Below are 27,715 nucleotides of genomic sequence, written 5' to 3'. Positions count from 1 at the left end.
CTGAGAAATGAATACTGTATATGCTCTGGAAACCCAGCAGCATTCTTTTTCAGCTCAGACAGTTCACAAGACTGTACCCTTTCTACTGTCACTGGTCCCTAGTAGTGCCTTTTTTGAGACTGCCTTGGACTTAACATGGTAAGAACAAAGCACTGGCCCAGTGCAATGATCTGTGAGGGTGGTACACGAAGGTAGCAGGAGCACTAATATGAAATAAAAAAAAGAAAAAGACTGAACAGCATAATTCATTAGGCAGTAAAATATTCTCCCAAGGTAAGGGGCAGGTATGACATAATTTGGGTAAAGAACTAGAAAATGTATTATAGGCAACAATCTTTCCCTGGCAGGGAGACGGAATAGGTAACCCAATAGGAGTTATCTATGTTCAATTTCTATGATTTTATGATATCGCTTATGGATACTGTTCAGTGAATTAAGCGGGGGGGGGGGGGGAAGGGCGGGGGGAAGCAAACTTTGGTGCCACAATTTGGAAACCCTGAGGGTGGGGAATATATTTTGGAACTTTCTTGGATTTTGATGAGGAATCTGAAATTTTTTTTGTTTGCCTTATATATTATATTTCAAACCACAGTTTTAAATCTATTTTCCCAGTTCAACAATACATAGTCTGATTCATTTAAAAAAATGAATCAAAAGTAGATAAAACCCCCTGACATAAGAACATAAGAAAGGCTTTACTGGGTCAGACCAAAGGTCCATCTAGTCCAGTATCCTGTCTTCCGACAGTGGCCAATGCCAAGTGCCCCAGAGGAAGTGAACCCAATAGGCTATGATCGAGTGATCTCTCTCCTGCCATCCATCTCCACTCTCTGACAAACAGAGGCTAGGGACACCATTCTTACCCATCATGGCTAATAGCCATTAATGGACTTAACCTCCATGAATTTATCCAGTTCTCTTTTAAACGCTGTTATAGTCCTAGCCTTCACAACCTCCTCAGGTAAGGAGTTCCACAAGTTGACTGTGCGCTATGTGAAGAAGAACTTCCTTTTATTTGTTTTAAACCTGCTGCCCATTAATTTCATTTGGTGACCCCTAGTTCTTGTATTATGGGAATAAGTAAATAACTTTTCCTTATTTACTTTCTCCACATCACTCATGATTTTATATTCCTCTATCATATCCCCCCTTAGTCTCCTCTTTTCCAAGCTGAAGAGTCCTAGCCTCTTTAATCTCTCCTCATATGGGACCCATTCCAAACCCCTAATCATTTTAGTTGCCCTTCTCTGAACCTTTTCTAGTGCCAGTATGTCTTTTTTTAAATGAGGAGACCACAACTGTATGCAGTATTCATTATGTGGGCGTACCATGGATTTATACAAGGGCAATACGATACTCTCCGTCTTATTTTCTATCCCCTTTTTAATGATTCCTAACATCCTGATTGCTTTTTTGACCGCCGCTGCGCACTGCATGGACGTATTCAGAGAACTATCCACGATGACGCCAAGATCTTTTTCCTGATTTGTTGTAGCTAAATTAGCCCCCATCATATTGTATGTATAATTGGGGTTATTTCTTCCAATGTGCATTACTTTACATTTATCCACATTAAATTTCATTTGCCATTTTGTTACCCAATCACTTAGTTTTGTGACTAAAGACATAAATAACCTGCCATTAATGGTGTTTCAGCTGCATGAACTACTATTTTTCTTCTTAATTCTGGGATGCTTTCTGATATAAGTGGAAGATTTCCACTTGCATATGCCATTTTAAAATCTGCAGTCTGCCCAGCACACCATTTCTAGGTGAGAAAGAGTAACATTACACTTATTTGAGTGAATGATTTGTAACTATGAAGCTCTTGACACAAATAATACAAATGATAAGTCAAATTTGAGGCGAGGTTCCTTTATGCTGAATATCACCTTATTACTCAGTGAGTAGCCCTAACGTGATAGTCAACATGAGTAAGGGTGGCATAATCAGGCCCTTAAAAGTACTTTCAAAAGCTGGATGCAATGGAACTCAATTTAATGTCCATAGGCAGTATTTGGGCATGTAGCAGTTAGTAGATGTGATTTGAGAGATCAGCTTGAGAGCACTTTGAAAAGCTGGACTCTAAATGTGATGAAACATTTAAAATGAGCACGAGTCCCACTTTCTGTCTCCTTCCATGAAACAAAACTGTTATAGTGTTTATGAATGTATAAATTAGAGCTATTATCTATCAGTAATAATTACTGATTAATTAATATACAGTATAGTCAAGCTACAGCACACCATAGCGTTTTCATTAGGGCTTATAAAAACTATTGATCTTCCAGGGATAATGAAGTCCTAGCAGGATAACAAGATCAGCACAGTTAATTAAAAGAATCAAAAAGAAAGGCAACTGCCTTCTTCTGATAGTATTCCTTTTATTTTTCTATTACTTTGTATCTATTAACATGGAAGCCGGGATTTCACTGGAGTCTTGGTCCCAGCACACAGCCTGAGTAAGCTAGTGCTCCTGTGAGTGAGTGGGGGAGGGCACAGATCAGAGGGGCAGATCAACCAACTTATCCCTCCTGCCTAATCTGCCCCGCAAATGCTCCATGATTCTTGACCTGGGCTCCAATAGCAAACTGGAGAACTTCCACAGCTCAGTACCCAGGAACCCAAACCTCTAATATTTAAAACCATCCTATTTATAAAGGCCATATCCCATCCCCGAGTCCCTCCTTGGGGTACTGACCCAACTAATATAGGAGGCATTGAATGGGGAGAGGCAGGATGTGTTGCACTTGAGATTTAAGCACCACTAAGCAGAGCATGGAAGGGTATATTGGGAGTGGGGAGGTGTGGTCAGTAGATGCACAACTGTGCAGATGAGCCATCAGTTAAACTGTGAACCTCTTGCAGAGAAGTGGAGGCAGCCGTGGAGGCCAAGGGCTATATTAGCAGCTGAAGAGCACTCTCATTTTTACTCCCTGGGCTGAGAGAATGACTCCATCCCCTAGGAACCCTTCAGGAAACTCCCTGGTGCAAAGCCACTTACTCAGATTTTGCCTAGAGAAGAGAATTTGGGCCATCATATCAACCCCCTTCAAACCAAGTGAAAGACCGTTTCGGCAAAGGCCAAATCTTGCTTGTGCAGTGCAGAGACTTAGTAAATGTCCAGAGTCACTCAGCCAAAGCTGCTATGTTGCTGCCTTTCTTTACACAGAGTAATATATTCTTTCTGGTTTTGTTGTTGCAGCTGCATGATGTTTATTCATTCCTTACCTTGGCTGCTCTGAGGTTCTTTCTACTCTAAATATGATGCTACATGACAGAAATTATTAGAGAGGCATATATTATATTACAAACATCAAGGTGCATTTAAGATTGAGAAATAATTAGAATTTAATAGCTGCCTTATACAATTATGAAACAGCTTTATGCAGTTCATCTAGCACAGTTCAACGTTCAGTGTCACTGACAGAGCTTCTCTCAGGAGGGGCATCCTTGTCAGTGTGACAGGAGGTGAAGAATCCCTCAGGCATGTAGAGATATTGAGATTTCCTCCTTTAATTAGGGCCAATCTTACTGCAGAGCATACTGCCCATTAAAGTCTGTTTGCTGGATTTTTCATTGATATTTTGGCTCTAGCTGCATAAAACATGAACTCACAATGGGGTAATTTGGTTTTCTGCAATGCAATATGAGAAGAGCAAGTACTGAAACGGAGAAAAACTGACAGCTCAACCCCACAGGACACCAGCCTTTACTTGACTAAATACAAATGTTTTCAAGCATTTCAAGAGAATTTTTTAAAATGTGCACAACTTGCCCCATGGCTACAGGGACCTGCAACATCAAATGCCTGGCTTACAAAACTATCTTTACAGGGAATGAATGCTTTTAATCAACACAGGAGTACAAAGACAACTAGCCTAAAAGCAAAGCACTCCACACTGCATGCAGGAAAAGTAATGCTGTGAATGCAAAAGAGCTTTAGAAAACAATTTTTTGTAACAGGTGTGCATAGCCAATAATATTTCAATTCTTGGAAAGGAACAAAGAAAAATTGTCCTTCCCCCTTGAGATTTATCATCTATAGTATTTGCTGGCAAACAGCAAATTTATTTTCAAATAATATTGCGAAGACTAAGAGTGCTATGGTTTTACAAATTTCATCACTACAACCGGATAAAAATAGGACACTTCTAAGAGAAATATATTCAAACTTCCTTTTCTGAGCATTGGGGAGAAAAAACAAAAAACAGTGGAGAAAAGAACAATGTTTGTTTTTAATTTACTTCATTAAATAAATGGAATAAATTGTTATTTTAACATCCCTCATCCTCTAAACTTTTTATATTCCTCATGATTATTCTCACCTGTCCATATTTACTGTAGGTTGATGTGAAATGACTATCTGTGAGTGGGTCACTGATTCCCCATTGTGTGGTGATTCTGTCACATGTTGAAGCTGAGATGCCACTACAGATTCTAAGGGAGATGTGGGACTGGTTGCTAGAAGAAAGGAGAAAAAAAAAAGTCCACAAAAATTTAAAGAAAGACAGTCTGCCCAGAAAATAGGATAAATAACCCCTAAATCCTTTGCAGTCAAGAACGCTTTGATCAGTAATAATACATATCAAGTTTGGGTTCCACCTTAACAATTTAATATAACTCAGTCAGAAATGAATAAACAACATTCCAATGTAAAATGTGTTTCTTCTGAACAGCAGTAAATTTCAACTTTTGGTCTGTGTTATACAGGAAGTCAGACTAGATGATCTCAATGGTCCCTTCTAGTCTTGGAATCTATGTAAATGCTGTACATAAACTTATTTCCATGTAGAGAGAGTGTGATGTTTTCAGTCTTCACCACCCACCCACAGGATGACATATGTAACTGCCCTACCTGCAATCTACAAAAGCAGAAACTACAACTTGTAGTTTTATATTTAGGTGGTGAGGAAATTAGGGACATAGTTCATGTCTTCTAGGTACTGCCATGACCCTGCAGCTGCGCATAATCTTACCAAGGACTGTAAAACCCAAGAGCAAATTTTTGAGAGACAAGGATAAAACTTTCAGTCTTAACTCTGGCTTCTGTAGACTTAAGATGTAATATTGTATAAATATATGTGACTTTCATTTTGCTTAGTAAGACATGCTAAAAACCCCTCAAAAATTAAGAAATGGTGCCCCCACCCAACTGTATCAAAACCTAATAGGTTACTGCTACTGAAAGGTGTTTATCTGACAGTCCTAAACTTATCCAAAAACAGGCAGTGTAAGCTTCTCCCCATCATTCTACCAGTGTGCCTCCACTCCTGACCAGAGGGCTCATCACTAGAGGTCAGTCGACAGGATTTTAGACTACTCTTAAGTGCCTCGATCTCATTTGAAAAGGGGATTGAGACTCCTCAATCAGTTTGGCATTGTGCTGCCGAGCACAGCAAATCCTAAACGCCTTTAGGAATCTGGGCCTAAGTCCCTATTATTTTTATTAATAATAATTATACTGGGCTCTAAGACTACACCTTCCATATGCAGATCTTTACAATGTGCTTTACAAATATTAACCTACTATTTATTATTGACTAGACTGAGTGTTTACTCTCAGGCCTGTGTCAGAGCAACTCCAGAAGGAATTGTTACTCAGGGACACTGCTCAGCATCAACTTTCCTCAGGAGGGCCAGCTTTGCATGGTGGGAAGGGAGGGGCCATATGCTGCATCAGATGCTGAATGCTCCCCAGCCAGCCAACTTCACTAGCTGATGCATATGTGTGTGGAGAGGAGGCGAAAACAGAGCCCTTAAATTGCATGAGCAGCCCCTTGTCTCCCTGCACTCAGACTCACAATATGGATAAGCCCTGTGCAGTGGCAGAGAGGGTGGAGGGGATTGGTCACAATAGGCCCTAAATCAATAAATTAAATAGGCTCAGGTAATGACTTTTGCATATTTTATATTTAGTAATACCCTGTATTGATGATTATTTATTCAGCACTATGAAGTGACAAGTACTATTAAGCATTATGACTAATATCAAATTTCAGCCTTGAGCAAATTTGTTTTTAATGACTGAGATAAAATAAAATCCTAAAAACAGGGGTTAATATGGACAACCCTGAGAGAACAGGCTCTTATAACTGTAACACTACTCTAGTAAAATGGTAGAACCAGTACTGTCAAACTTGATATAACTATCATAATTAACTTGTTCATTTTCACTCTAAAGAACATTCCCACACGCGACGATAACACAGACATTTTCTTGAAAAGCACTGAGCTACATAGCTCTAAAGGAAATATTCACAGTGGTAACATTCTAAACAAAAAAAAAATCTTAGAAATTTCTCATTTTGAATTTTTAAATAATTAAAATCTACTCAAAAACTGAGTGAGTCCCTTGTGTTCTTGACATTTATATCAGTTAGCTTGGATTGCAAAATTGCAAAATCCTATCAACCTCAATTCATTTGGCTATGTACTTCTTGTTCTGGGCTAAGAGCAGAGTCAAATGCCATACCTGTTTCTCCAGTAACATTTGCCTTAGATATCTCTCCATTTTGCTGTTCATTAGATTTCTATAGAGGAAACACAGTTTTGTAAATTAAAAGCAGCACTGGAGAAAAGGGAAACACATGCCCAGGTATTTATATGGACGATGAAATGTAGCATATACCTTATCTACAGCTTCTGTGCGCCTAGTTCTTCTCATGATCTCCTCAAGTCGCTACAAAGAAAGTTACAAAGAAGGAAAATGTTTATTGACATTGATTAAAAAAAATCACCCTAAAACCCATAATCTTTGCTAATGTATTCAAATTGGCGTTTACTGAAGAAAAAACCCAACCTCTTGGGACTTGATCTAAATCCCATTAAATCAATAGGAATCTTTCCATTCACTACACTGGGCATGGATCTGACCTTTAGTGAATTTCTGAAGCAATATTTGCAATAACTATGTGTGTCTTTCTACAGTGCACATGCAAATAAACAAACTGCTGAGATATACAGTACCAAGATTCCCTGCATGCATTCGGTTACCTTCTTCCGTTCTAAGCGCTCTTGTTCTTCTCTTTGGGAACGCTTTTCACGCTCTAACCGAATCCGCTCCGCCTCTTCACTCTGGCGAGCTGCTTCTTCTTTCTGAGTAATGGGAAAGGAACAGAAATAGGGACTTATTCACAATGTAATGGCTTATCCACACTGGCATCTGCCTATCTTCGTATGACATTTTAATTTACAACAATCTGACAAGGAACTTTTGGGGTTATGTGATCAACAGAATTTTCAGACTGAAATGCAGGTTTCTTAATTAATGTCTGTGTTTCGCTTTCTTCCCTTAATTTTATGTAAATTAAAAAGCTGGTAATCTTGTTTGGTTCTGTGTCTGTTTTATGATGCATGCATGAATGCACAAAAAATGACTAATGAAAATGCATTTCCTAACCTAGCAGCTAGCAAAAGTGTTCATGAGACTAATGCACTGGGCTGATGAATGCTTTTGATAGGGTCAAAAGAAAGCAGCAGAATTCCCTCCTGTTTTCCAGACACTGTCCTTGCTTAACAAAAGCAATGACAAACAACCATATGCACACTTCCTGTTTTTAATTAAATGTAAGGCTCCCTTGGGAGGTACTGTTGAAGGGCTCTCTCTATAAGATAAGACTGTCTTGTATTATTGGAGGCACTATAATAGTTCCCTAGTTAAGGGTGCATTGAGATTTGCACTTAAAGAGGTTTCATCCTGTTTTATATATGAATATTATAGAGTACATAACTCAATTTACAGCATGTACTCAAGAGTACAGAATACATTTTCTGAAAAAATTCAGGTAAATGTCTTCTTTAGTTTATAAGTTTAATCACTTTAATACAATCGTGTGTGTGTGTGTGTGTGTGTGTGTGTATTCTAGTCAGACTAAATTTATATATTTGTTGAGAGGATAAAATCATTAATGTTTATGAGGCACCCACATGCTAATGAGGGTTAGATAAGTATGTAGATAGAAGAGGAATCTATATCTATATCTTGCATATATTAAATAATTTAACCTCACAACAACCCTACTAAAGCTGGTAAAACAGCATTATTATCCCCATTCTACAGATGGGAAACTGAGGCAGAAAGCTCAAAGACCCAATTGTGATACTCTTACCTTGAGTGGTACCTTCCTTCTTGACTGCTTTCAATAACGCTACTCGAGGGGCAAGGTGCTATTCAACATAAGAGTATCAACATCTGTTCCTAAACCACAAGCCCCACATGGGCAGTATCAGTGTAAGGATCAGAATTCTGGAGTTTTGCATTTCCTTTCCTATGCTAGGTCCTCAGCTTCTCTCCTATAGGCATCCAGAACTAACTCTGAATAGTAAAGTTACCTTGGCATTTAGCATGTTAAAACTGTAGGGCCCAAATTCTCCTGTGGTATAACTCCACTGAATTCAAGGGAGTCACATGACTCGAGAATTTGGCCCATAATATCAAGGGGCTAATTTTCAATTAAAAACCAAACAAAAGCCCTACAGAAAAAGATCCACCTGCTGCTAGATTTTTCCACGGAGAGAAATACATCCCAGCTGTTCTGTACCCATCTATGAAAGCAAGAGTCAGTCCATAAGTCACTTAAATTTGTAATATAAAAAGGAAATCTAGAGTTGACCAGGAGATTAACAACCCAAATCACCACCACACAGCCTGGTATGAAAACTCCACGGAGAAGCATACTTGTTTCTGAATGCGCTCCATCTCCTCCTTCTCTTTCTGGTCTTTTTCTTCTGCCTGCCGGCGTAGCTCTTCTTCCTTTTCTCGCTCCTGCTCTACCTGCCTTCGCTGTCTCTCCGCCTCTTGCCTGCGAGCCTCCTCCTCCTCCCGGCGAGCTCTCTCTTCAGCTATCTTCTGCGACAATGCCTCTTTCTTTAGCCTATGACCACGAAACACAAGTGTAAGAGTGTGGGCGATTCTGGGCCAGGGCAACAGCAGCACCGGACAAAAGAACAATGAGATTTCTGACTCCTAGTGAAATGTAACAGAGGTGAGCGTTAGCGCCCAAAGTGGTGATTCAGTTGGTGAGAGAAGGCAAAAGAAATAGAGTGAGACGTGCATAATTTACGTCCAGAATTACTGGAGAGCTTTGGTATTAAATGAAAAAAGGGAAAGGCCTATAAACCACAGTTATTGGAAATCTAAAAACACTTTCCATGAAGACCCTACTAGCTATAGGTATCATCATCATAGGCAGCATGTGACTCTTTCTTTTGGGGAGGCTTTTGTGAGCACTGAAAGCTCCCTAGAAGTGGGGGGACCCGTCCCCACTCCCCGCTCAGCCTCTTCTCCCTCCCCACTGCTCATCCCTAGCCATGAAAAGTGATGGGGCCATGGGGAGGTGAGTCCCACAGCTGGGCCAGCCAGTAAGAGGCTGTGTGTGCTGATGCCAGAGCAACTCAGCTAAGGGGTGCCAGAAGAGGGAGGGGCCAGGGCCCCATCACTTTTTCCTGCCTTAAGGATGACCAACAGGGGGAGGGGGTGGAGAGGAGCGAGTGGCAGGCAGGAGGCCTTGGAGGAGGGAGCAGCAAAGTGAGGGCGGAGCCTCGGGGGAAAAGGCAGAGCAGGGGCAGGAAGAGGCAGAGCAGGAGCCTCCCCAAGCCTCGTATATGCACCACCCATGATTTCCATAGCCATGGGCAGGATCCTCAGCTGGTGCAAATCATCACAGCGTTACTGATTTCAGTTGGAGACACAGTGAAATTTGCACCAACTGAGGCTCTGTCCTTCATTCTCTTGGTTTAAAGCACTACATGCACATATGAAGAGGTGGGACACATTTGTTAAGAAGTTTTTCAGATTTTTAGTCTCATTATTTTTCAGCTTACGTGACTCATGTAAACAAATCCTGACAAGACACAATTATTCCTTCAGTTTGGATTTTCATGCTTCCTTTCCTTAAGGATTGGTTCTGAACCCTCCATATTAAACACTATGGTAGCTACCAAAATGACATAAAGATGCTAAAATGTATCCTCTCCACTAAGCAGATTTGGGCGTCACCTTTCAGTCTCTTCCCTCTCCTTCCTTTCTTGCTCCTCCCGTTCTCGCTGCTCACGGGCCAGTCGCCTCTTTTCAGTAAGCAGTCTTGTTGCTTCTTCTGGGTCAGTAGTACCTGCCGAAGCCTTGCTAGAAACAGGGGATGGTGAAGTTGCTGGTGGAGCAGGGGGCAAAGCTGGAGCAGCTACTGAAACAGGCAGAAAGGGAAATTCATCCATATAATGCTGTGTCAAAAATAACGACCCCCAACAGTGTATAACTGAATAAACCTCCCTAGGAGGACAGGAAATACAATTTGAAGTATGGGAGCTTTGATTACATAATATTTTCAGGCCCACAAGGATACATGAGAAGAAGTGGAAATCATTAACTCCTGAGGTCCAGATTCCTTCGGAGGGAATTTTGCCCCCATGCACCCACAGGAGCAGTTGCTGTTCAGGTGGAATTCTGCCAGGGAAGAGAGCAGCTTTAAACTCAAACTGGGGCACAACAGGAAAAAGCCTAGGAGAGTTGCTGAATCAGCCCATTTCCCAGGTGGCCTGACCCTGCTTGGGCGGATCCCATTTTTGTATGTGTACTGATCACAGTGCAGGGGTTGTGGGCAGTTTGCAATATTGTGTCCTCCCTTCTGGCCAGCTGTCTGGTCTCAGGGGCCTGAGCCAGGATTCTGATAATGCCATCAGGCCCTTCATTTCTGAAAGTGCCCTTCAATTAAGGAGGTCTTGTGAAAGCCCCCATTAGCACAGCGATCCACATCAGTTTGGCAGTCATTCAGCTGTTACCCACATAAAGATTACTTGGCACATGCTTAGCACATTTCACCCTAGAATCTTAAAGAGCTTCACAACCATTAACTAACTAATCCTCAACACACTGCATGACGGATCTTACACGCACTCTTTACAGATGGGGACACCAAGTATCTTGCTCAAGTTCACACAGTGTGCAAGTGACAGAGCTGGGAGTAGAACCCAGAAGTCTGGACTCCCAGTTCCCCATTCTAATTACTCCTTTGCTCATTCCAAAAATGTTGAGTGAGTAGCCGCCTTGATGTCAACTGTCCACCTACGGCCAGTTGCATACACAACCCATCCCCCCTCCTTCCTCGTAACGCAATGTCATGCTTGTTAGGTGCACCCTGCCTCAATCTGAAAGCTGCATTTGAGTCTGATCTTGAATGTAGTTTTCGTAAGACAATTTTCAGGGGCAACTGTGACAAAGCGAGGTCCTATAACATAACCAGTGACAGAACTGACAGTTCTGGTTTGTGTCCAATAACGTTTATTACTGGAGTGTACTTTTTCTTAAATAAAATATTAGTTCACGTTTCTGTTCGGCTGCCTGGCTTCTGAATACCTGTCACGTCCCCCACAAACTATAGAGAAGATGAATTGAACTTTTTCCTCTAGAGGCCAGGCACACATTATTCAGGGACTGCTATCAATATGTTAGCCAAACTGAAGGAAGCTCACCCAGACAAGCAGCAATGCTTCTGGCAGTGCCAGCGACATGTATAGGGAGATAGACAGACTGACAATGATGTGGAAAACTACAGCTGGCTGTAGGATTTGGGGGTGATGAATTGTTGCCTGACTCTTCCTAAGTGTCACTGACACATTGTAAATGAAAAAAGGAGAGGCTCTGTGATTGGTTGAACTAGGCATTCCCTGCCTGCTGCCAGAGACCTCACTGCCTTGGCGCACCCTGCCCCAGGAAGCTGTCTGTAACAAGAGAAGGGCAGTGAGCCCAGACCTCCATGGGTTGCCTAGAGCAGCCTCTCAGAATCAGCTGCTGGTGGAACTAGTGAGACTTGGTCTTTTAGCGGCTTGAAGGGCCGGGAGGAGAGGCCAATCAGTGCGAGCAGACCAGATAAAAAAGGCCAGTTCTGGGGCAGCCAAGGAGGGGTCTTTCCCCTGTCTTAATCCAAGAAGCCAGGCCAGGTCAGAGCCTAATTCTGACTGCAACCTTTGGCTTAAGTCAATGGAAGGCTTTTGTTTACTTTGTGGAGTGTAAGGCCCCTGTGGATCATCCTGAGTGGAACATTAATTTGACCAATGCAGGACTCCTTTGTTGTAGTTTAAATGAATTATTATGCAGAGTTCCATATTAATATGCCTAGTTAGGGATCTATTTGTCAAAAACCATTTCTGAATCTTTTTTGTTGTCTATATTGTTACAGACATACTTGCTGACAGGTATTTTGAAATAAATGACCAAAAATAATTGAAGCTGGTGTGATTATATTGTGTTATTTTGACAAATAAAATATGCAGAATTTGAAAATATTGTGCACAGAATTTTTAATTTTTTGGCACATAATTCCCCCAGGAGTATTTATTCCATGTTATATTGCCTGTCCCTTCTTGTTCCCTACCTGGGTTTTCCTCTGTATTCTGTTACCTCTACTTTATCCTGCCTTTATCCCCCATGGGCATGTGCTACCAGCATGGCTAAATTGGTACAGATCTAGTTTAATTAACACAGTTGGCATCGTTGCTTCTGTTCATTCATCAGCCAGGCCTTATATCATTGAGATATAACGTAGCTTACCCTCTGGTTTTATGCTAGCTTTCTGAGAAAGATTTCAGCATTTAGCACTAGGGTCCCTTAAAACAACAAGCAGAAACAGAACACCAGCTTCTCCCACTGGTCAATGAAGAAAACATTTATCCTGTTTTTCTTATGATCTTGTATCTGTCACTTGAATGGCTACCTACATATTTTTGGTTGTCTTGCTGCACCTGGATTGAACTGTATCTGCAGCAGTAAAATACTCCAGAGATTAATTTACCAGCAAATTCCTTACCATTAAAAATGAAAGACTGAGTAACCTTATGATTTCATTTTCCTGCCTTGGGCAATGCATCTTTGCATGACACTGAATTTCCAGTAGGGAAATAATAAAAAACCACTAGCAGACCTGGACATTCCCGTTGCCTGGGTGACTTCAGGAGATGGTTTCATGAGACACTCCCTCTAACACCAGTGGCACGCAACAGTTGTTCCACTTTAACAGAGCTTGGAAAAGCAGTTGTATGAGGACACGAGGGTCAACCATGAACCACATTTTTGAGGTGTAAATTGTGCTAAGCCAGGTAAAGGGTGAAATCAATAATGTATCACATGTTCTAAGGAATTTTTAAAGGACTGTACAAGCCAATTATGGAAGGAGAAGTACTGTGACTGATAAAGATGCAATAAACTGGGTGGGAAGGGAAGAGGAAAAGAGAAGGACTCAAAAACATCCCTGATCCTTACCTTGAGCCGGCTCTAATTTGACAGAGAGACCTTCCCCTACGGATTCTCCAGCACTTGCTGAAATTGCTTTACTCTCTTCTGTCTGTTCCTCAGCTGCCTTCTCAGGCTCCTTTTCTGGTCCTTTTTTCTGACTATCTGGTTTCAGCTCTTTTTTGATTGGTCGGATATTGCCAGGGGAGGGAGGGCGCGTCTGAGAGGAGGGCACTTTGGAAGAGCCAGGTGGGGAGGTTATCTGTTTGGGGGTGCCAGGCAAAAAAGGCAAGGACTTGGATGCATGCCTGTTCAACCACAAAGAAAACAGAATGATGGCAATAGGTTGGGCACCCTTCTATTCCCTCTATAGATAAAAGCTGTAATAGCTCAAAAACAAAAACAATCATCACTTCGAGATCTCCCTCCCAACCAACAGGAAATCTGAAACATGTTGAGACAGAATAATATTATTTAGCTGTTATACAGAACTTAATCTTCAAAACTTTTTATGAACATTAACTAATTAATCCTTAATACACATCTGTGAGAAGGGCACTGACGGGATATAATCTTCCTTCCTCCTCTATCCCTGACCACTGAACACTTTCCTTTTTAAAGATTTGTTCATTGTCTGGGTGTACTGGAAGGAGGACAGGAGATGCTGGATATGGTTTAACCAGGTTGCAATTTTATTATTAGATGTCTGGGAGTACCTGGCAGATAAAAATGTACAGTGCAGGTAACTCCATGATCATTTCAACATCTGCCAGGGAGCTTCCGTTAGCACCCCCACCTCTTTCCTCCTGGTCCCCAATCACCCCATTGCTGGGACCTTACCATTCCCTTCCTCAAATGAGGGTTAAAGTGGGCTATAAATGGGGGGGGGTGAGGATTAGCTCCTTGCTGTGCCAGTCATAGGTGTCTCGAATGCCCCTTGTTCTGTTCCTTTAACAAACACCTCCTTTAAATCCTTTACCAAGCCATTTATCTGGTCACCATCTCCCTTCGCTATGGAGTATCTGCACTGGACCTCTGCCCCATACTGGCATAATGAGTTGCAACATTGTAGCCTAACTCCCTTCCCTACTCACCGTAACAAAGCCCTCCCTGAACCTGCTGTGGGGAAGGCAAACCCTCCCACTCCACCTTGGCCAATCTGGTGGCGAGGGAAAGATTCCTTCCCAGCCCCCCTAGAAAGGAGCGACTAGTGCGACTGCCCTCAGCAGATCCTGACCAAGCCTGGTATTTTGCCATTTCCAAGTGTAGGAGGGTGGGTGCTACTCTGCCTGGTCTGGAGGAAAGGGGGTTTCTCCTGCCAGGCTTGCCCTTTATCAACTCCCCAGCCCTCCCAGGCTCCGGGGGAGGAGTCAGCATCCCCACGCTGTCCTGCTCTACTTCTGCAGCAGTGTCCATGCCTCACTACTTCCTCCCCCCTTAAGCAGAACACCCCTTTCCCCAGCAAGCCAGACAATGTCCCTCGCCCCGGCTTAAGGTGTCTTTTAATGGCCATTTTAATCCACGTTTTCTGTTGCTGAGTCACTCGATGAGCACAACAAGTAAAGCTTAATATAGCTGAATCCCAGCATCTGTACTTCACTTACCAAACTGGGGAGAGCGCTAGTGATCTAGTTTTGGGATTGGAAGGAGAGTGAAGTTTCTTTACGCTGGAGGAGAGGTCCTTTTCTCTTTTGTCAGTCTAAGGATCAGCAAATAAACAGAACATCATATCGCACGAGTAATTCCCATGGGCAAAGGACTACACATTCAGCATAGGAAAATGAGAAATCAGTGCTGCCTCAGCACTTTCTACAGCCTAGCTGGTAAGTGTATAAACATGACTCCTGAAACAAATGTAATGATGTTTTATGCCGGGAAATGAGAATTTGATAGTATGCACGCATATTAGTCACTCTGTGCTATCCTAAAATGCTACGGAAAACTTTTCAAAAAATCTTAAATTGATACAGATAGATAATTATCCTTTCTTAAAGTTTTTCTCTCCACTGTTTGCAATACCCATGGAGATGCTTGAAATTAACACTTCATTCACTACAAATGTTGTATTTCTTCAGTTGGCAAACAGCAAGTTGCCATCCCCCATTCCCGACAAGCTCCTTATGGAGCTCAAGTGTACATGGCTCTATTTATTTTGTTTCCTTGTTTATGTGCTAGCACCACAGCTGCCATCATAGGCCTGAAATATGGTTCTTCTCCTTCTCTTCTCTGCTGGCTGGCTTGGCAGCCAAAAACCTCACACTGCTCAATCTTATGCAGAATAGTTATTTTCTTTTTTCTTTTTGATTTCTTATCTCACAATGGCAATTAAAAAATATCTCCATAAGAACTCAGAGCATATTTCCTACTAGATTATAACAGTTTCAAAGTAGATCAAAATTTGGGACCATATGTACTTGTAGGAGCAGCTTTAAATACAAGAAACCCTCAACTTTTAGGGATATTGAATTCAAAATTTAGCTGGCAATTTGTAGAGGAAACAAGACTGGTGCATGGGTATCTATCAAATGTCTTTCTCAGATAGCATCCTGCCATTCATGGAGCAGCATAATCTTGTCAGAGACCAATATTATACTACCATGGCCAGGTATCAAGCACAGCACTGGCAGAGGGGAAGGCACTACATATTGCTGATTTAGTTAAAAGATGTCTATATTGTTTATCTGAGCCATTAACTTAAACTGATTTTATAAAATATGGGAAAAGAAAGTTGAAGAAACAGGAATTTCTTGTGCAATCCCTTTATTTTTTTCCCTATTGACAACCATAAATCCTGAAATTCTTTGGGCAGTTAATCTTAGTGTTAAAAAAAATAACCTTTCCATTAAAATCTTGTTAAGTGTTAGCAAGTGATGGACCCAGGTGAAAATACTTTGCACAATGATAACTTGCCTTAAAAACAAAAAACAAAAAAATCAATGGACAGATGTTCAGGTGGTATAAATCGGCATACTTCCTTTGACTGCCCTTGAGCACCTAGCCCATTAATTGTTAGGTGCACAAAAAATGCAGGATTTGGATCATTAGTGAAATGTCTTTAATGATGTATGTCAGAGTGACACCAGCAGTATTGAAGATGGAAAGAGACTCAATAGATCTGTTATTCTCAGTCAATTAAAAAATCCCCACCATGTACTTTCTAAACACATTTAAAAATAAATCTGATCACATAGACAGCATAGTGGGAATAACTGCTCATTCAGCTACTTTTGCTAATAATAGTATTCACAAATGGTCTTCTTCACCAAACAACTATGTCAACCTTTCTTCTTTTTTCATTATATTTTTTTAATTAAAAAACAACAAGAAGAAAGTCAAGGAAAGTGTGGGCCCCTTACTGAATGAGAGAGGCAACCTAGTGACAGAGGATGTGGAAAAAGCTCATGTACTCAATGCTTTTTTTGACTCTGTCTTCACGAACAAGGTCAGCTCCCAGACTACTGCACTGGGCAGCACAGTATGGGGAGGAGGTGACCAGTCCTCTTTGGAGAAAGAAGTGGTTCAGGACTATTTAGAAAAACTGGACGAGCACAAGTCTATGGGGCTGGATGTGCTGCATCCGAGGGTGCTAAAGGAGTTGGCGGATGTGATTGCAAAGCCATTGGCCATTATCTTTGAAAACTCATGGTGATCGGGGGAGGTCCTGGAAAAATGTAGTGCCTATCTTTAAAAAAGGGAAGGAGGAGGATCCGGGGAACTACAGGCCAGTCAGCCTCACCTCAGTCCCTGGAAAAATCATGGAGCAGATCCTCAAGGAATCAATTCTGAAGCACTTAGAGGAAAGTGATCAGGAACAGTCAGCATGGATTCACCAAGGGCAAGTCATGCCTGACTAACCTAATTGCCTTTGTTAGGGATTTTAAGGGGTCCCACTTGCCCCAGACTGTGTCCCGCTTGCCCCATGTTGAATTAGCTGAGCATAATTAACATTAGGCCATTATAGGTCAGCTTGATATTAAGACATAGGATAGCTGGTATGGCATAATCGAAAGGCCAACAGGAGAAAGGGGAACCAACGCCTACTGATAATTGTGAAACATGGCCTAGTATAACAACATATTAGCAATGGAAAATTAATAAAGAGTCTTGTACAATGTAGCCGCACGTAGGTGGGCGCACATGTAGTTGGGAGGGGGCTTGCTGTGCAACTCTATTGGAAGTAGTTGTATTGGGCAATTTGGTAAACAATAAGGCGTTATTAACAATTAAGATCCAGACCCCCACCCATAGGGTCAGAAGCAAACTGCATCCTAACCCCTGCCTTTCAGGCCCAGGTCTGTTAGCAAAACCCAATTGCTATATAGAACAAAGGTTAACTTCTGCAATTCTTGTCTGTCTATATCAGGGGCATGAGGGGGGGGGGTGATGAAGAAACCAGAGAAAGGGGAACTGAGGGAAGCTCAGCTAGAATGCTGAGCCTTATCCAATGCAACCGCAAAGGAGGGGTCTTACAGGCAGGCAGACTACCAACGAAAACTGCCCAGAAACAATAAAAGGAAACACCATGTATGAAAAAAACTGAAGTAGCTTGCAAATGTCACAACTGATACTCCCAAATAAGGGTATTTTAAGTAAATGCTAATTTGCGGTTTTAAACTTTATAAGCTCGGTAAAATTTGTAACAGGCAGAGGGGAGTTTTAACCCTCTCCCTGCATGCATGCTTGTACTATAATAAAAGTGCCTCAGTGTGTCTGACCCAAAATCAAAGGCGTGGTCAATTTTTCCACGACACCTTCTATGAGGAGATAACTGGCTCTGTGGATGAGGGGAAAGCAGTGAACGTGTTATTCCTTGACTTTAGCAAAGCTTTTGATACGGTCTCCCAGAATATTCTTGCTGGCAAGTTAAAGAAGTATGGGCTGGATGAATGGACTATAAGGTGGATAGAAAGCTGGCTAGATCGTTGGGCTCAATGGGTAGTGATCAATGGCTCCATGTCTAGTTGTTAGCCGGTTTCAAGTGGAGTGCCCCAAGGGTCGGTCCTGGGGCCGGTTTTGTTCAATATCTTCATTAATGATCTGGAGGATGGCGTGGACTGCACGCTCAGCAAGTTTGCAGATGACACTAAACTGGGAGGAGTGGTAAATACATTGGAGGGTAGGGATAGGATACAGAGGGACCTAGACAAATTAGAGATTTGGGCCAAAAGAAACCTGATGAAGTTCAACAAGGACAAGTGCAGAGTCCTGCACTTAGGACGGAAGAATCCCATTCATTGTTACAGACTAGGGACCGAGTAGCTAGGCAGCAGTTCTGCAGAAAAGGACCTAGGGGCTATGAGAAGCTAGATATGAGTCGACAGTGTGCCCTTGTTGCCAAGAAGGCTAACGGCATTTTGGGCTGTATAAATAGGGGCATTGCCAGCAGATTGAGGGACATGATTATTCAGTTCAATTCGACATTGGTGAGGCCTCATCTAGAGTACTGTGTCCAGTTTTGGGCCCCACACTACAAGAAGGATGTGGAAAAATTGGAAAGAGTCCAGCAGTGGGCACAAAAATGATTAGGGGGCTGGAGCACATGACTTAATAGGAGAGGCTGAGGGAACTGGGATTGTTTAGTCTGCAGAAGAGAAGAATGAGGGGGGATTTGATAGTTGCTTTCCACTACCTGAAAGGGGGGTTCCAAAGAGGATGGATCTAGACTGTTCTCAGTGGTACCAGATGACAGAACAAGGAGTAACAGTCTCAAGTTGCAGTGGGGGAGGTTTAGGTTGGATATTAGGAAAAACTTTTTCACTAGGAGTGTGGTGAAGCACTGGAATGGGTTATCTAGGGAGGTGGTGGAATCTCCTTCCTTAGAGGTTTTTAAGGTCAGGCTTGATGAAGCCCTGGCTGGGATGATTTAGTTGGGAACTGGTCCTGCTTTGAGCAGGGGGTTGGACTAGATGACCTCCTGAGGTCCCTTCCGATCCTGAGATTCTATGATTCTATGAACCCAATAAAAAGTGCCGACTGATAACCTTGGAGACTGAAATACTCTATTCACAGGACAAATTTAGCACAGGGCAGCAGCAGTGAAAGCTTCACAGTCCTGGTAATGTGCCATAACCATGATCTGAAAGGATCATCTCAAAGACTAAAAGAGTAGTTCACAGTCTCTATGTCTTGTATTACTCTTAGCTAAGACTACCCTCAAGAAGCATTAGAGAGACAAGGTGGGTGAGGTAATATCTTTTATTGGACCAACTTCTGTTTGTGCGAGCTCTGTGTAGCTTGAAAGCTTGTCTCTCTCATCAGCAGAAGTTGGTCCAATAAAAGATATTACCTCACTCACCTTGTCTCTCTAATATCTTGGGACCAACATGGCTACAATAATACTGCATAGAACACAAGAAGAATGTCAATAGCAGTTGTGCTGATTGGGAGTTTGATGTTTGCCCTTTAGGAAACTGAACTGAAAACAACTGAATTCACAAAAGCCACAAAGCTATTGTTAAATAATTGGTACCAACTAGCATGATGTTAACTGGTGACCCAGAAGTGAGAGACTCCATTACCATTCTCCAGAACCATCCACATCTCTTTTTCATATGTTCTAATGTGTATTTATGTTACACGGTTCTGCTACAGCTGCTAGACTACATACAACTAGCATACTTACCCCTGCTGAGTGTGTGGTCCTCCTACGTCCAGATGTTGTGTCAAAGAATTTTGGTCGGTCTGCTGGATTTCTACAGTTCATGGCCTTGTAGGACAGAGGGCTGATGGGGCTGCAAGATGCTGAACGAGGACAAATGGGGATAACTACGTGTGGGTTGTTTTCATTTTTTTTTTTTTTTTTTTTTTTTAAACAGAACAGTATTGGAGGAGTGACAAAGGAAAGCCAACAGCAGGAAACAGGAATGAGAGAGAATGAGACAGAGAGAGAAAAGGAAGAAGGTATTAATACATAAGGAACATTTTTAGAAGTTAAACCAGAAGCATCACTTGATACTCGTTCATTTAGCCCCAAATATTGGTACATTTCTAATCGGAATTCATATACCTTTTAAATTGAAAGTTAGTAATTTTCATATTTATCAAAGAGGAGAAGGTGTTCAAAAACAAATGGACATCAGACAGTGATATTGCCTTTTATTTTAAAAGTGATGGGTCTGGTAAAGCAACAAACACAAAATTACTTGTGTTTCTCCAGAAATTGAAATGCATTTTAATCTGAAAAAAAAAAATCAGACAAAAGTCTGACTACAATTAGGTTTTCAGGAACTGGTTGGGGCAGGAAGGGGTGGTTGAAAGAGAGATACACATACAAAGACCAAAACATGCCATCATCTATACAGAGAATATAGTTCAGCAGTCTAGCAAAATAATTACATTCCTTCACGTCAAATTGACAAAGTCACATCATGCGTTAAGGATAATTTGTGAACTTGTGATCGCTTGGTGAAATTTACAAGATTTCAGAAATAAACAGACACCGAATAAATGCATGCTTCTTCTACCCTACCCAGAATACACTGTACCACTCAAGCAGAATAGATTTGTAGCATAAAATGCATGTATATTTTTATGTTATCATTAAAATGGATATACCATAGTACAGAGGTGGCCTAACTTACTGACCCGCCGAGCTGCAGATGACAATCTTCAAAAGTTCAAGGGCTGGGTGTGCCTGCCAGGGCTCGGGCTTCAGCCCTACTTCTGCTGATACCCCGAGCCCTGGCAGGTGTGCCCCGGAGGGCTGAAGCCTTGAGACATCCCCCATCCCTGCTGGGCAGAAGCCAGAAGCAATGCCGGGGGGGCACATCGAGTCACATCCCTCCCCCCGATTTTTGCCAGTTTGCTGGCTCTGCTCAGTCACATGGTGTCGCCGGGCCCCCCTCCCTGCATGGCAGCTGCTGGAACCAGCAAGTTGGGAGCTGCAGCCCCGTGGAGAGAGGTAGCAGCAAACAGCTGAGAGCTGTAGGGAGAGCCATTGCTTTTGCTACTGCGGCCCCTCTCTGCAGCTCCAAGCTGTTTGCCATCCCCTCTGCATGCGGTGCTAAGACTTGGAGGGGGCGGGGCGGGGAAGCTGCTGAGGGTAGAAAGGGGGGCGGGCCTGAGGGGCATGACTCAACCTTTTGAGGGGGACAAACCTTTAAATTGTGTGCCTCTCCCCGCTCCCCATCAGCAGGCACCAGTCATCTACGGCAGAATCTCTGAGTCCCACCACCCCACTGAAGGGCAGAAGCCCCAAACTCCCCTCCACCCCCCCCCAATCTGGTAGGTGGAAAATGGGAGGTGTGAGGGGAGCCCCGCAAGCCTCACTAACTGTAAAAAAGCCGTATATGGCTTGTGAGACCCGGTTTGGCCATCCCTGCCATAGTACATAAAAATATCAACACTGCAAAAAATTTATGGATAGCATAAAATATACATGTCTGCAATTTGTAGTAGCCACTGCACTTTAAAAAGTTCCTTCTGTAAGAAATTTTTGTCTGGATTCCTCATTCAAAACCTGCTAATATTATCAATATACTTTAAGATAAACAGCCAGTCTAAAGAAATTTCTAATAATCCACAACTAAATTATTTCTCCCCATTATGATAATAAGCATATTATAACCACTAGTTTTTTCTGCCAAGTTGATTATGATGAAATCAGTATCTGGGATGGCAACTCTTCTTAGCTGTTTGCAGAGGACAAAGTTTATTACATGGAAATGATAGATTATTAGGTTTGTGATGTTTAGAGTACACATGCAAAGAGAATTATAGTGGTGCAAAGTGGACCAAAAAAGTACTTCTTGTAGCAGTCAGAAATGCTGGTCAGAGTATTCACAGACCTTGTTCTGTTCTTATTCTCTTGGCAGTGTGGTTTAGTTCACAGTGAAAACAGGCCAAACTGTGTAATTATTTAGGTGCCTTTCCTGTTTCTCCTCTCATGGTCATTTACAATATAGTGAGAATACTTGTTATTCAGCATGTTACTCAATAGCAGAGACAGAACGCACAGGTTCTCAACAGTACCTTTTTTCCTTTGCATTATTTATAAAAAAAAAACAGTAGCCCCATTTTCCCTTGGAAGAATCTCTCCCAGTTTCTCTCTCAGAGAGAGAGAGAGAGAGAGATTGTTTGTATTTCCATGCATATTATATTTCCACAAAAATGCACACTGCTGTTCTAATAAAGGTCCATTGATGTAGCAGAGCTAGTTATACACCTTTGTCTGGAATGAAGACTAAATGAACTTCATTAATAAAGCAGCAAAGAATCCTGTGGCACCTTATAGACTAACAGATGTTTTGCAGCATGAGCTTTCGTGGGTGAATACCCACTTCTTCGGATGCAAGCAGTGCACTGCTTGCATCCGAAGAAGTGGGTATTCACCCACGAAAGCTCATGCTGCAAAACATCTGTTAGTCTATAAGGTGCCACAGGATTCTTTGCTGCTTCTACAGAACCAGACTAACACGGCTACCCCTCTGATACTTCATTAATAAAGAAATTAAGCTCACTTAAAAGCTATGGCAAGGGCACATGTTTGCTTTATCAGTTAAGATGAGTGTGTTTAATGAAATATTAAAAGGAGACCATCACCAGAGAGTGAATTGCAGAGCAAGCATGAAATGGAGTTTTACACAAATTTCTTTGCTGAATGTCCCCTCATAAAGTACAGGGGGCATCAGCACAGAAATGTGTTTTAACTTTTAAAAAATATATATATTCCCTCTCTTTGAATCAATCCTCTTGGAACTTCCTGATTCTCTGAAGCTATCCTAGATAGTGACATCATAAATATTAGAAGTCAAGCACTTCATTTCATTTGTGATGGAACTGAATGATGCTTTTTGTGGTATCTTCAGTGAACCAAGATGCACTAAGAGCATTTGATAGAAATTTTTTTAGCGGATTAGTTAAAACTTTCTTCTGTGCTCAGTGTTCTCAATAGCTTACTTAGTAAGAGAAATCCGTATTTAACTTGATTTTAATTTTTGCTCTGAAGTTCATCTTTAAGTAATAATGATGAAGGAGCAGGGTAATTTCCTGGGGATTAATGACAGGCTGGGATGAGTTGATGGCTAAGGGCACAGTCATGAGCCATTAACACCAGATGATCATTAATCTCCAGGAAATGCCCTGGACTCAAATAATGCAGTTATTGCTATAACTGGGCAAAATTGGAAAACAATGGGCATACAGAATTTTTTTTTTAAAAAAAAATGGGTGATACAGTTCCAAGTAGCACAGAGAGAACTACCCTGAATACCCTGGCGTATTAACCACTCATGTTGCTTAAAATATCCGCCAATATTACAATTTAGCTTACAATTTATTACTTAGGATGAGACTGAAAATTTTTCACATCTCCTCTAGCAGAGTAATTGCTTGCTAAGTTAAGAGCCTTGCTTTCTCAACTGTCAGCACTGTAACCACTAGCTGCATTTCCAATTTCCTACCTGCTAAATAGAATTTCATGATATTAAGTACTAATTTTACTAGCCTTTGCTGTTAAAGACATGATGCCCCTGGAAAAGACTCACATTGGCTAACTGTTCTGTTTGTAGAATATTACCCACCTTTTCCTCCCTCCACCCCCCAAAGCTATCCCCCTGGAACTGTATACTACAGCCTAATTAAAAATGAGAATTCTTCAGTTAAAGCATCTTTGAAAAATAGTCTTGCGAAACCAGTATTCCCCCTTACCTTCAATATCCTTTATTTCAAATAAAGGCATGTTTATAGGAGGGGGCTAAGAAAACCTGTCTGAACTTAAACGTTCAACAGGTGGAACAGTATGTTACCAATGAATTAAAATCCCATAGCGTGGTCATGAAATATCTCTACAATCTATAAACAGTGCAACTACTTCTTCTCTATAATACACCAGAGAATGACCTGCTTCTTTTCCATCATAATACATCACAACCCTGTTTTAAACATGCCTGTGACATTCTCCTTACTTTTGAATAGTTTTCAAGCTACCTCAGAAAGACATTACCATAATCTCTGTTATTTTCTGCCCCTCAGTGGAAAAGCAAAGAGTTGTTTTGTGGTTGGTGGAGAACTTTTTAACAACAAAGTCTTACTTCTGCAAACACTTACACATGTGCTTAACTTTAGTCATGCTAGTAGATCACTGAAATGGGGGACCTAACTTGAGAAGTAGAACAACAATTTAACATTAGAAAACAAGTTAACTATAACCAGTACAATTTCTCGATGAATAGTAACTTCAAAATAAAATAGTTAATTGAGTCTTTTCTTTCTTTAAAACACAAAATAAAGCAAATAGTTTGAAAAATCAAGTCACTCGTGTCATATATTCAGTCTACCAGATTTTTTTAAAATGGATAATATGCTCTATATTGGAAAACAAACACAGTGGTACAGAATGCCTTTTTTGTAGCAGGGGCAGTACACAGCAGCTCTAGCAACATACAGCGGGCTATCCTGTTTGCTGCATTGGGTCCGCATACTATAGTGGACTATGACGTGCTGCTTGCTGCCCTATGGGCGTTTTCTTTGTTGCACTGGTAAAGATAACGGAGATTGATTAAGCTAAAGAGAGAGGGAGAGAAAAAGAAAGGCATACCAAGAACTGCTATGCTTTTAGGAGCCATTCTAGTTCACTCTATACAAACCTGGAGTGCTTCTGGAGAAACATAAATAAATAAAAGAATGTTTGAAAAGAACAGCTGTGAGAAAACAGTAGGCGTTCACCCTTTTAAGTTTACCTGCATCTCCAGACAAGGCAGCTGTGCTTTTACTTCTGGCCAGGAATGAATGCGTGGGCATCAGCAGTCTGCTAACAATGCTCTTCTCCAATGGACTGAGATTTAGACGGCGAGCTGAATATGCACCATAGAAGCAAGATGTTAGATCAGACACTTTCTACAAATCACCAAACATTGCAGAAGCCGCCTCAAAATACTGCACCCAGCCATACAGGGGCATCTTCAAATTATGATTCAGAGATTAAGAGCACATAGGTCACTCGTATATTTTAGTCACAACCCACTTTACTGCCTTTATCTGTAAATTTTAAACATTTACTCTGTTTGCACTTCTTTTTCATTATTTTGCTGACATAATATGCTAAACTGCTACCAAGTCCTAATATTTTGTTCCTATCCCCGACTACATAGATTTTAACACGTGTTTTTGTTCCCATACTTTTCTAGACAGGAGCAATTATATATACATTAAAAAAAGGAAGCCCGTCAATCATATTAGAAAAAATGTGTTGTTTGCTAGCTAGCACAGAGAGAATACCCTCATAATCCTTACAAAAGGATTTTTTGGTTAGGCCCCTAGCATTTCTCAAAAATCTCTTTGGTCCACTCTCAAATGGGACCACAATTCCCTTAATTATGTATCTAGAGACCAGATACTGCAGTGATGGGCACATCAGAATTTATTACATATACATTGGAGACTAATGATCAATAAATCATAATCATCTTAACACTGCAATGTCAGGTTTTATTGCATCTAAAACATCCATTCACCATAATTTCGTTTTAGGGGTAGCAATAAAGATTGCAACTTGAATTCATTAGGCCTGGTCTCTAAAATGGTAACCAATTGCCAGACTTACACTGGAGACTGAGGTATTTTTTTAAATGTAGAGGGTCAACATTATTAATTAAACCCCTGAACTACTCTTAATCCACTTTGCTCCGGCTCCCATGAAAAGAGAGGCTGATCTTAATAAGTATTATCCTACAAGAGTTTAATTTCCTCAGCTGCCCTCAAGCACTGATTTTTTGTATCCAAAGCTGCTCTCCTGAATTCTGCTAATACAAAAGTGGCACCACTATAGAAATACAGGTCTCACAAAAACAGCAGGCTGTTTGCATAAGTGCCCTTACATAATGAACTACTGCAAAGGCTCTTTTCGATTAATGGAACTATTTCGAGGCTTGCACAGATTACACAAAGTACAAAATACTCTAAAGAGGCCTCCATTAACGTACACCAGTTATCATTAAGCTTGCATCTCAACAATGAGGAATAAACCATAGAACATCATTATTACACTGAAGGGCAGAAAATCATTTTGTTTCCCCTCTGAGCCTGTATGTTCAGTGTGTCCATTATTTTAGCTACTGTGCAAGCCCATGGATTTGTTCACTATCTCTTAATCAAACTCAATTTCTAAAGATTAACTGCATGCTAGCAAAGTACAAGTTTGAGGGAGGTTAAAAGCTGAGGCTAAAGAAATATTGTCACCATAATTAAATCTGAGCAAAATCCCACAGACTATTATGTCAACGCAAAGGGCAGAAGAACAAGTACTAGACACAAAATCGGGACCTACTCCTGATGAACACTTACTTTCAAGTATAGTAGTTACTACTACCATACGTAGTCCTGCTGATCTCAACAGGGCTACACACACAAACATTACACTCAGTGGTAAGCTTTTGTAGGATTGAGACCTAAGAATTCATAGAGAAGAGCATGCACACACACTGTAACAGAGTGGTCTGCCCCTTTATAGGCCAGGGCATCTGGGACTAGCCAGCCCTGTTTCATTATCAGACCCATTTGGGAAGGGCTCAGGTGTTCCCAATAAAAAGTCTGTGAAGATTCAGTTGATGGGGCTGAGGGAAGGAGGTTGGCTCCTGTAGGGTAGCACTGGTGCAGAATAAAAGGCCTCTGGATCCTGACAGTCTGCTTTGGTAGGGAGTTTTGTGGTATATAAAAGCTTGATATAAAGCTGTCCTTGGGAGCCAAAAAAATCTTACCGTGTTATAGGTGAAACCGTGTTATATTGAACTTGCTTTGATCTGCTGGAGTGCGCAGACCCACCCCCTGTGGAGCGCTGCTTTATCGCGTTATATCCAAATCTGTGTTATATCGGGTGGCGTTATACCGAGGTAGTGGTGTACTTTGTTGACTTTTGTTTGAATTAACAAAAATTGTGTCCTGCAGGAAGGGCCTGAAAGATTTGCAGCAGAGCATCAGTCCTCCCTGGGCTGGGGAGACAGGCCAGCACGCTTGCACATGGTGGAGATGCTGGGGAGGGGATGGGCCCATGGAACTGAGACAGTGGCTAGCCTGAGCCCAGACCAGGTAAGGCAGCCCTGCTACATACATACTGACAAATAAAAACACATAACATGCCCACTCACTCATGAGGCCATGTTGTAATCAAAGTCTTTTGAGTATGTGGAGACCCGCAGATTTATCCTCCCATCAGTGCATAGGGGAGAGCTATATGTAGAACTCTCTCATCCCTTAATCAATCAGAGAATACAGACACCCCCCCCCCCGCCCCAAATGCATTTCAGAACACGTTTCTGCACAAAGGAACCAAATATCTGTTTACACCACCAAAATTATAAGTCAAATAAACACTGGCTGTACCATCATAGGGAAAAAACAACAACAACACACAGTAGTTCCATCCATTTACAGGGTAATTAGCTACAATGAACCTGCTTGGAAGGCAAGCAACAACTATGAACTTTCAACACCATAACAAGCAGAAAGGAAGAATATTTGCAATCTACCGCCATACTACCCTTTAATTAATATCTT

The 27,715-nt window shown here is 41.5% G+C and overlaps 1 protein-coding gene across 6 annotated transcripts in view; it reads right to left on the bottom strand.

Annotated features, from left to right (window-relative positions):
- The window catches only part of MAP7 (microtubule associated protein 7), a 181,578-nt gene that overhangs the window by 6,314 nt on the left and 147,549 nt on the right, over nt 1-27,715 (bottom strand). For 4 of the 6 annotated variants that reach the window (XM_039532604.1, XM_039532601.1, XM_039532606.1 and 1 more), the window contains exons 7-16: nt 24,904-25,017; nt 19,848-19,990; nt 14,830-14,924; nt 13,256-13,533; nt 10,001-10,184; nt 8,681-8,876; nt 6,997-7,098; nt 6,632-6,682; nt 6,476-6,533; nt 4,329-4,464 (exon numbers count right to left, since the gene is read on the bottom strand). In XM_039532604.1, coding sequence (XP_039388538.1) covers nt 4,329-4,464; nt 6,476-6,533; nt 6,632-6,682; nt 6,997-7,098; nt 8,681-8,876; nt 10,001-10,184; nt 13,256-13,533; nt 14,830-14,924; nt 19,848-19,990; nt 24,904-25,017 — 1,357 coding nt within the window. The remainder of the gene's footprint in view (nt 1-4,328; nt 4,465-6,475; nt 6,534-6,631; nt 6,683-6,996; nt 7,099-8,680; nt 8,877-10,000; nt 10,185-13,255; nt 13,534-14,829; nt 14,925-19,847; nt 19,991-24,903; nt 25,018-27,715) is intronic. The other 2 variants (XM_039532602.1, XM_039532603.1) reach the window with 2 other exon arrangements.

This window comes from Mauremys reevesii, linkage group 3, assembly GCF_016161935.1.
Source record: "Mauremys reevesii isolate NIE-2019 linkage group 3, ASM1616193v1, whole genome shotgun sequence".
Lineage (NCBI taxonomy): Eukaryota > Metazoa > Chordata > Testudines > Geoemydidae > Mauremys > Mauremys reevesii.
Note: the sequence above shows the minus strand (reverse complement) of the source record. Positions and strands in the feature narration are given on the sequence as shown.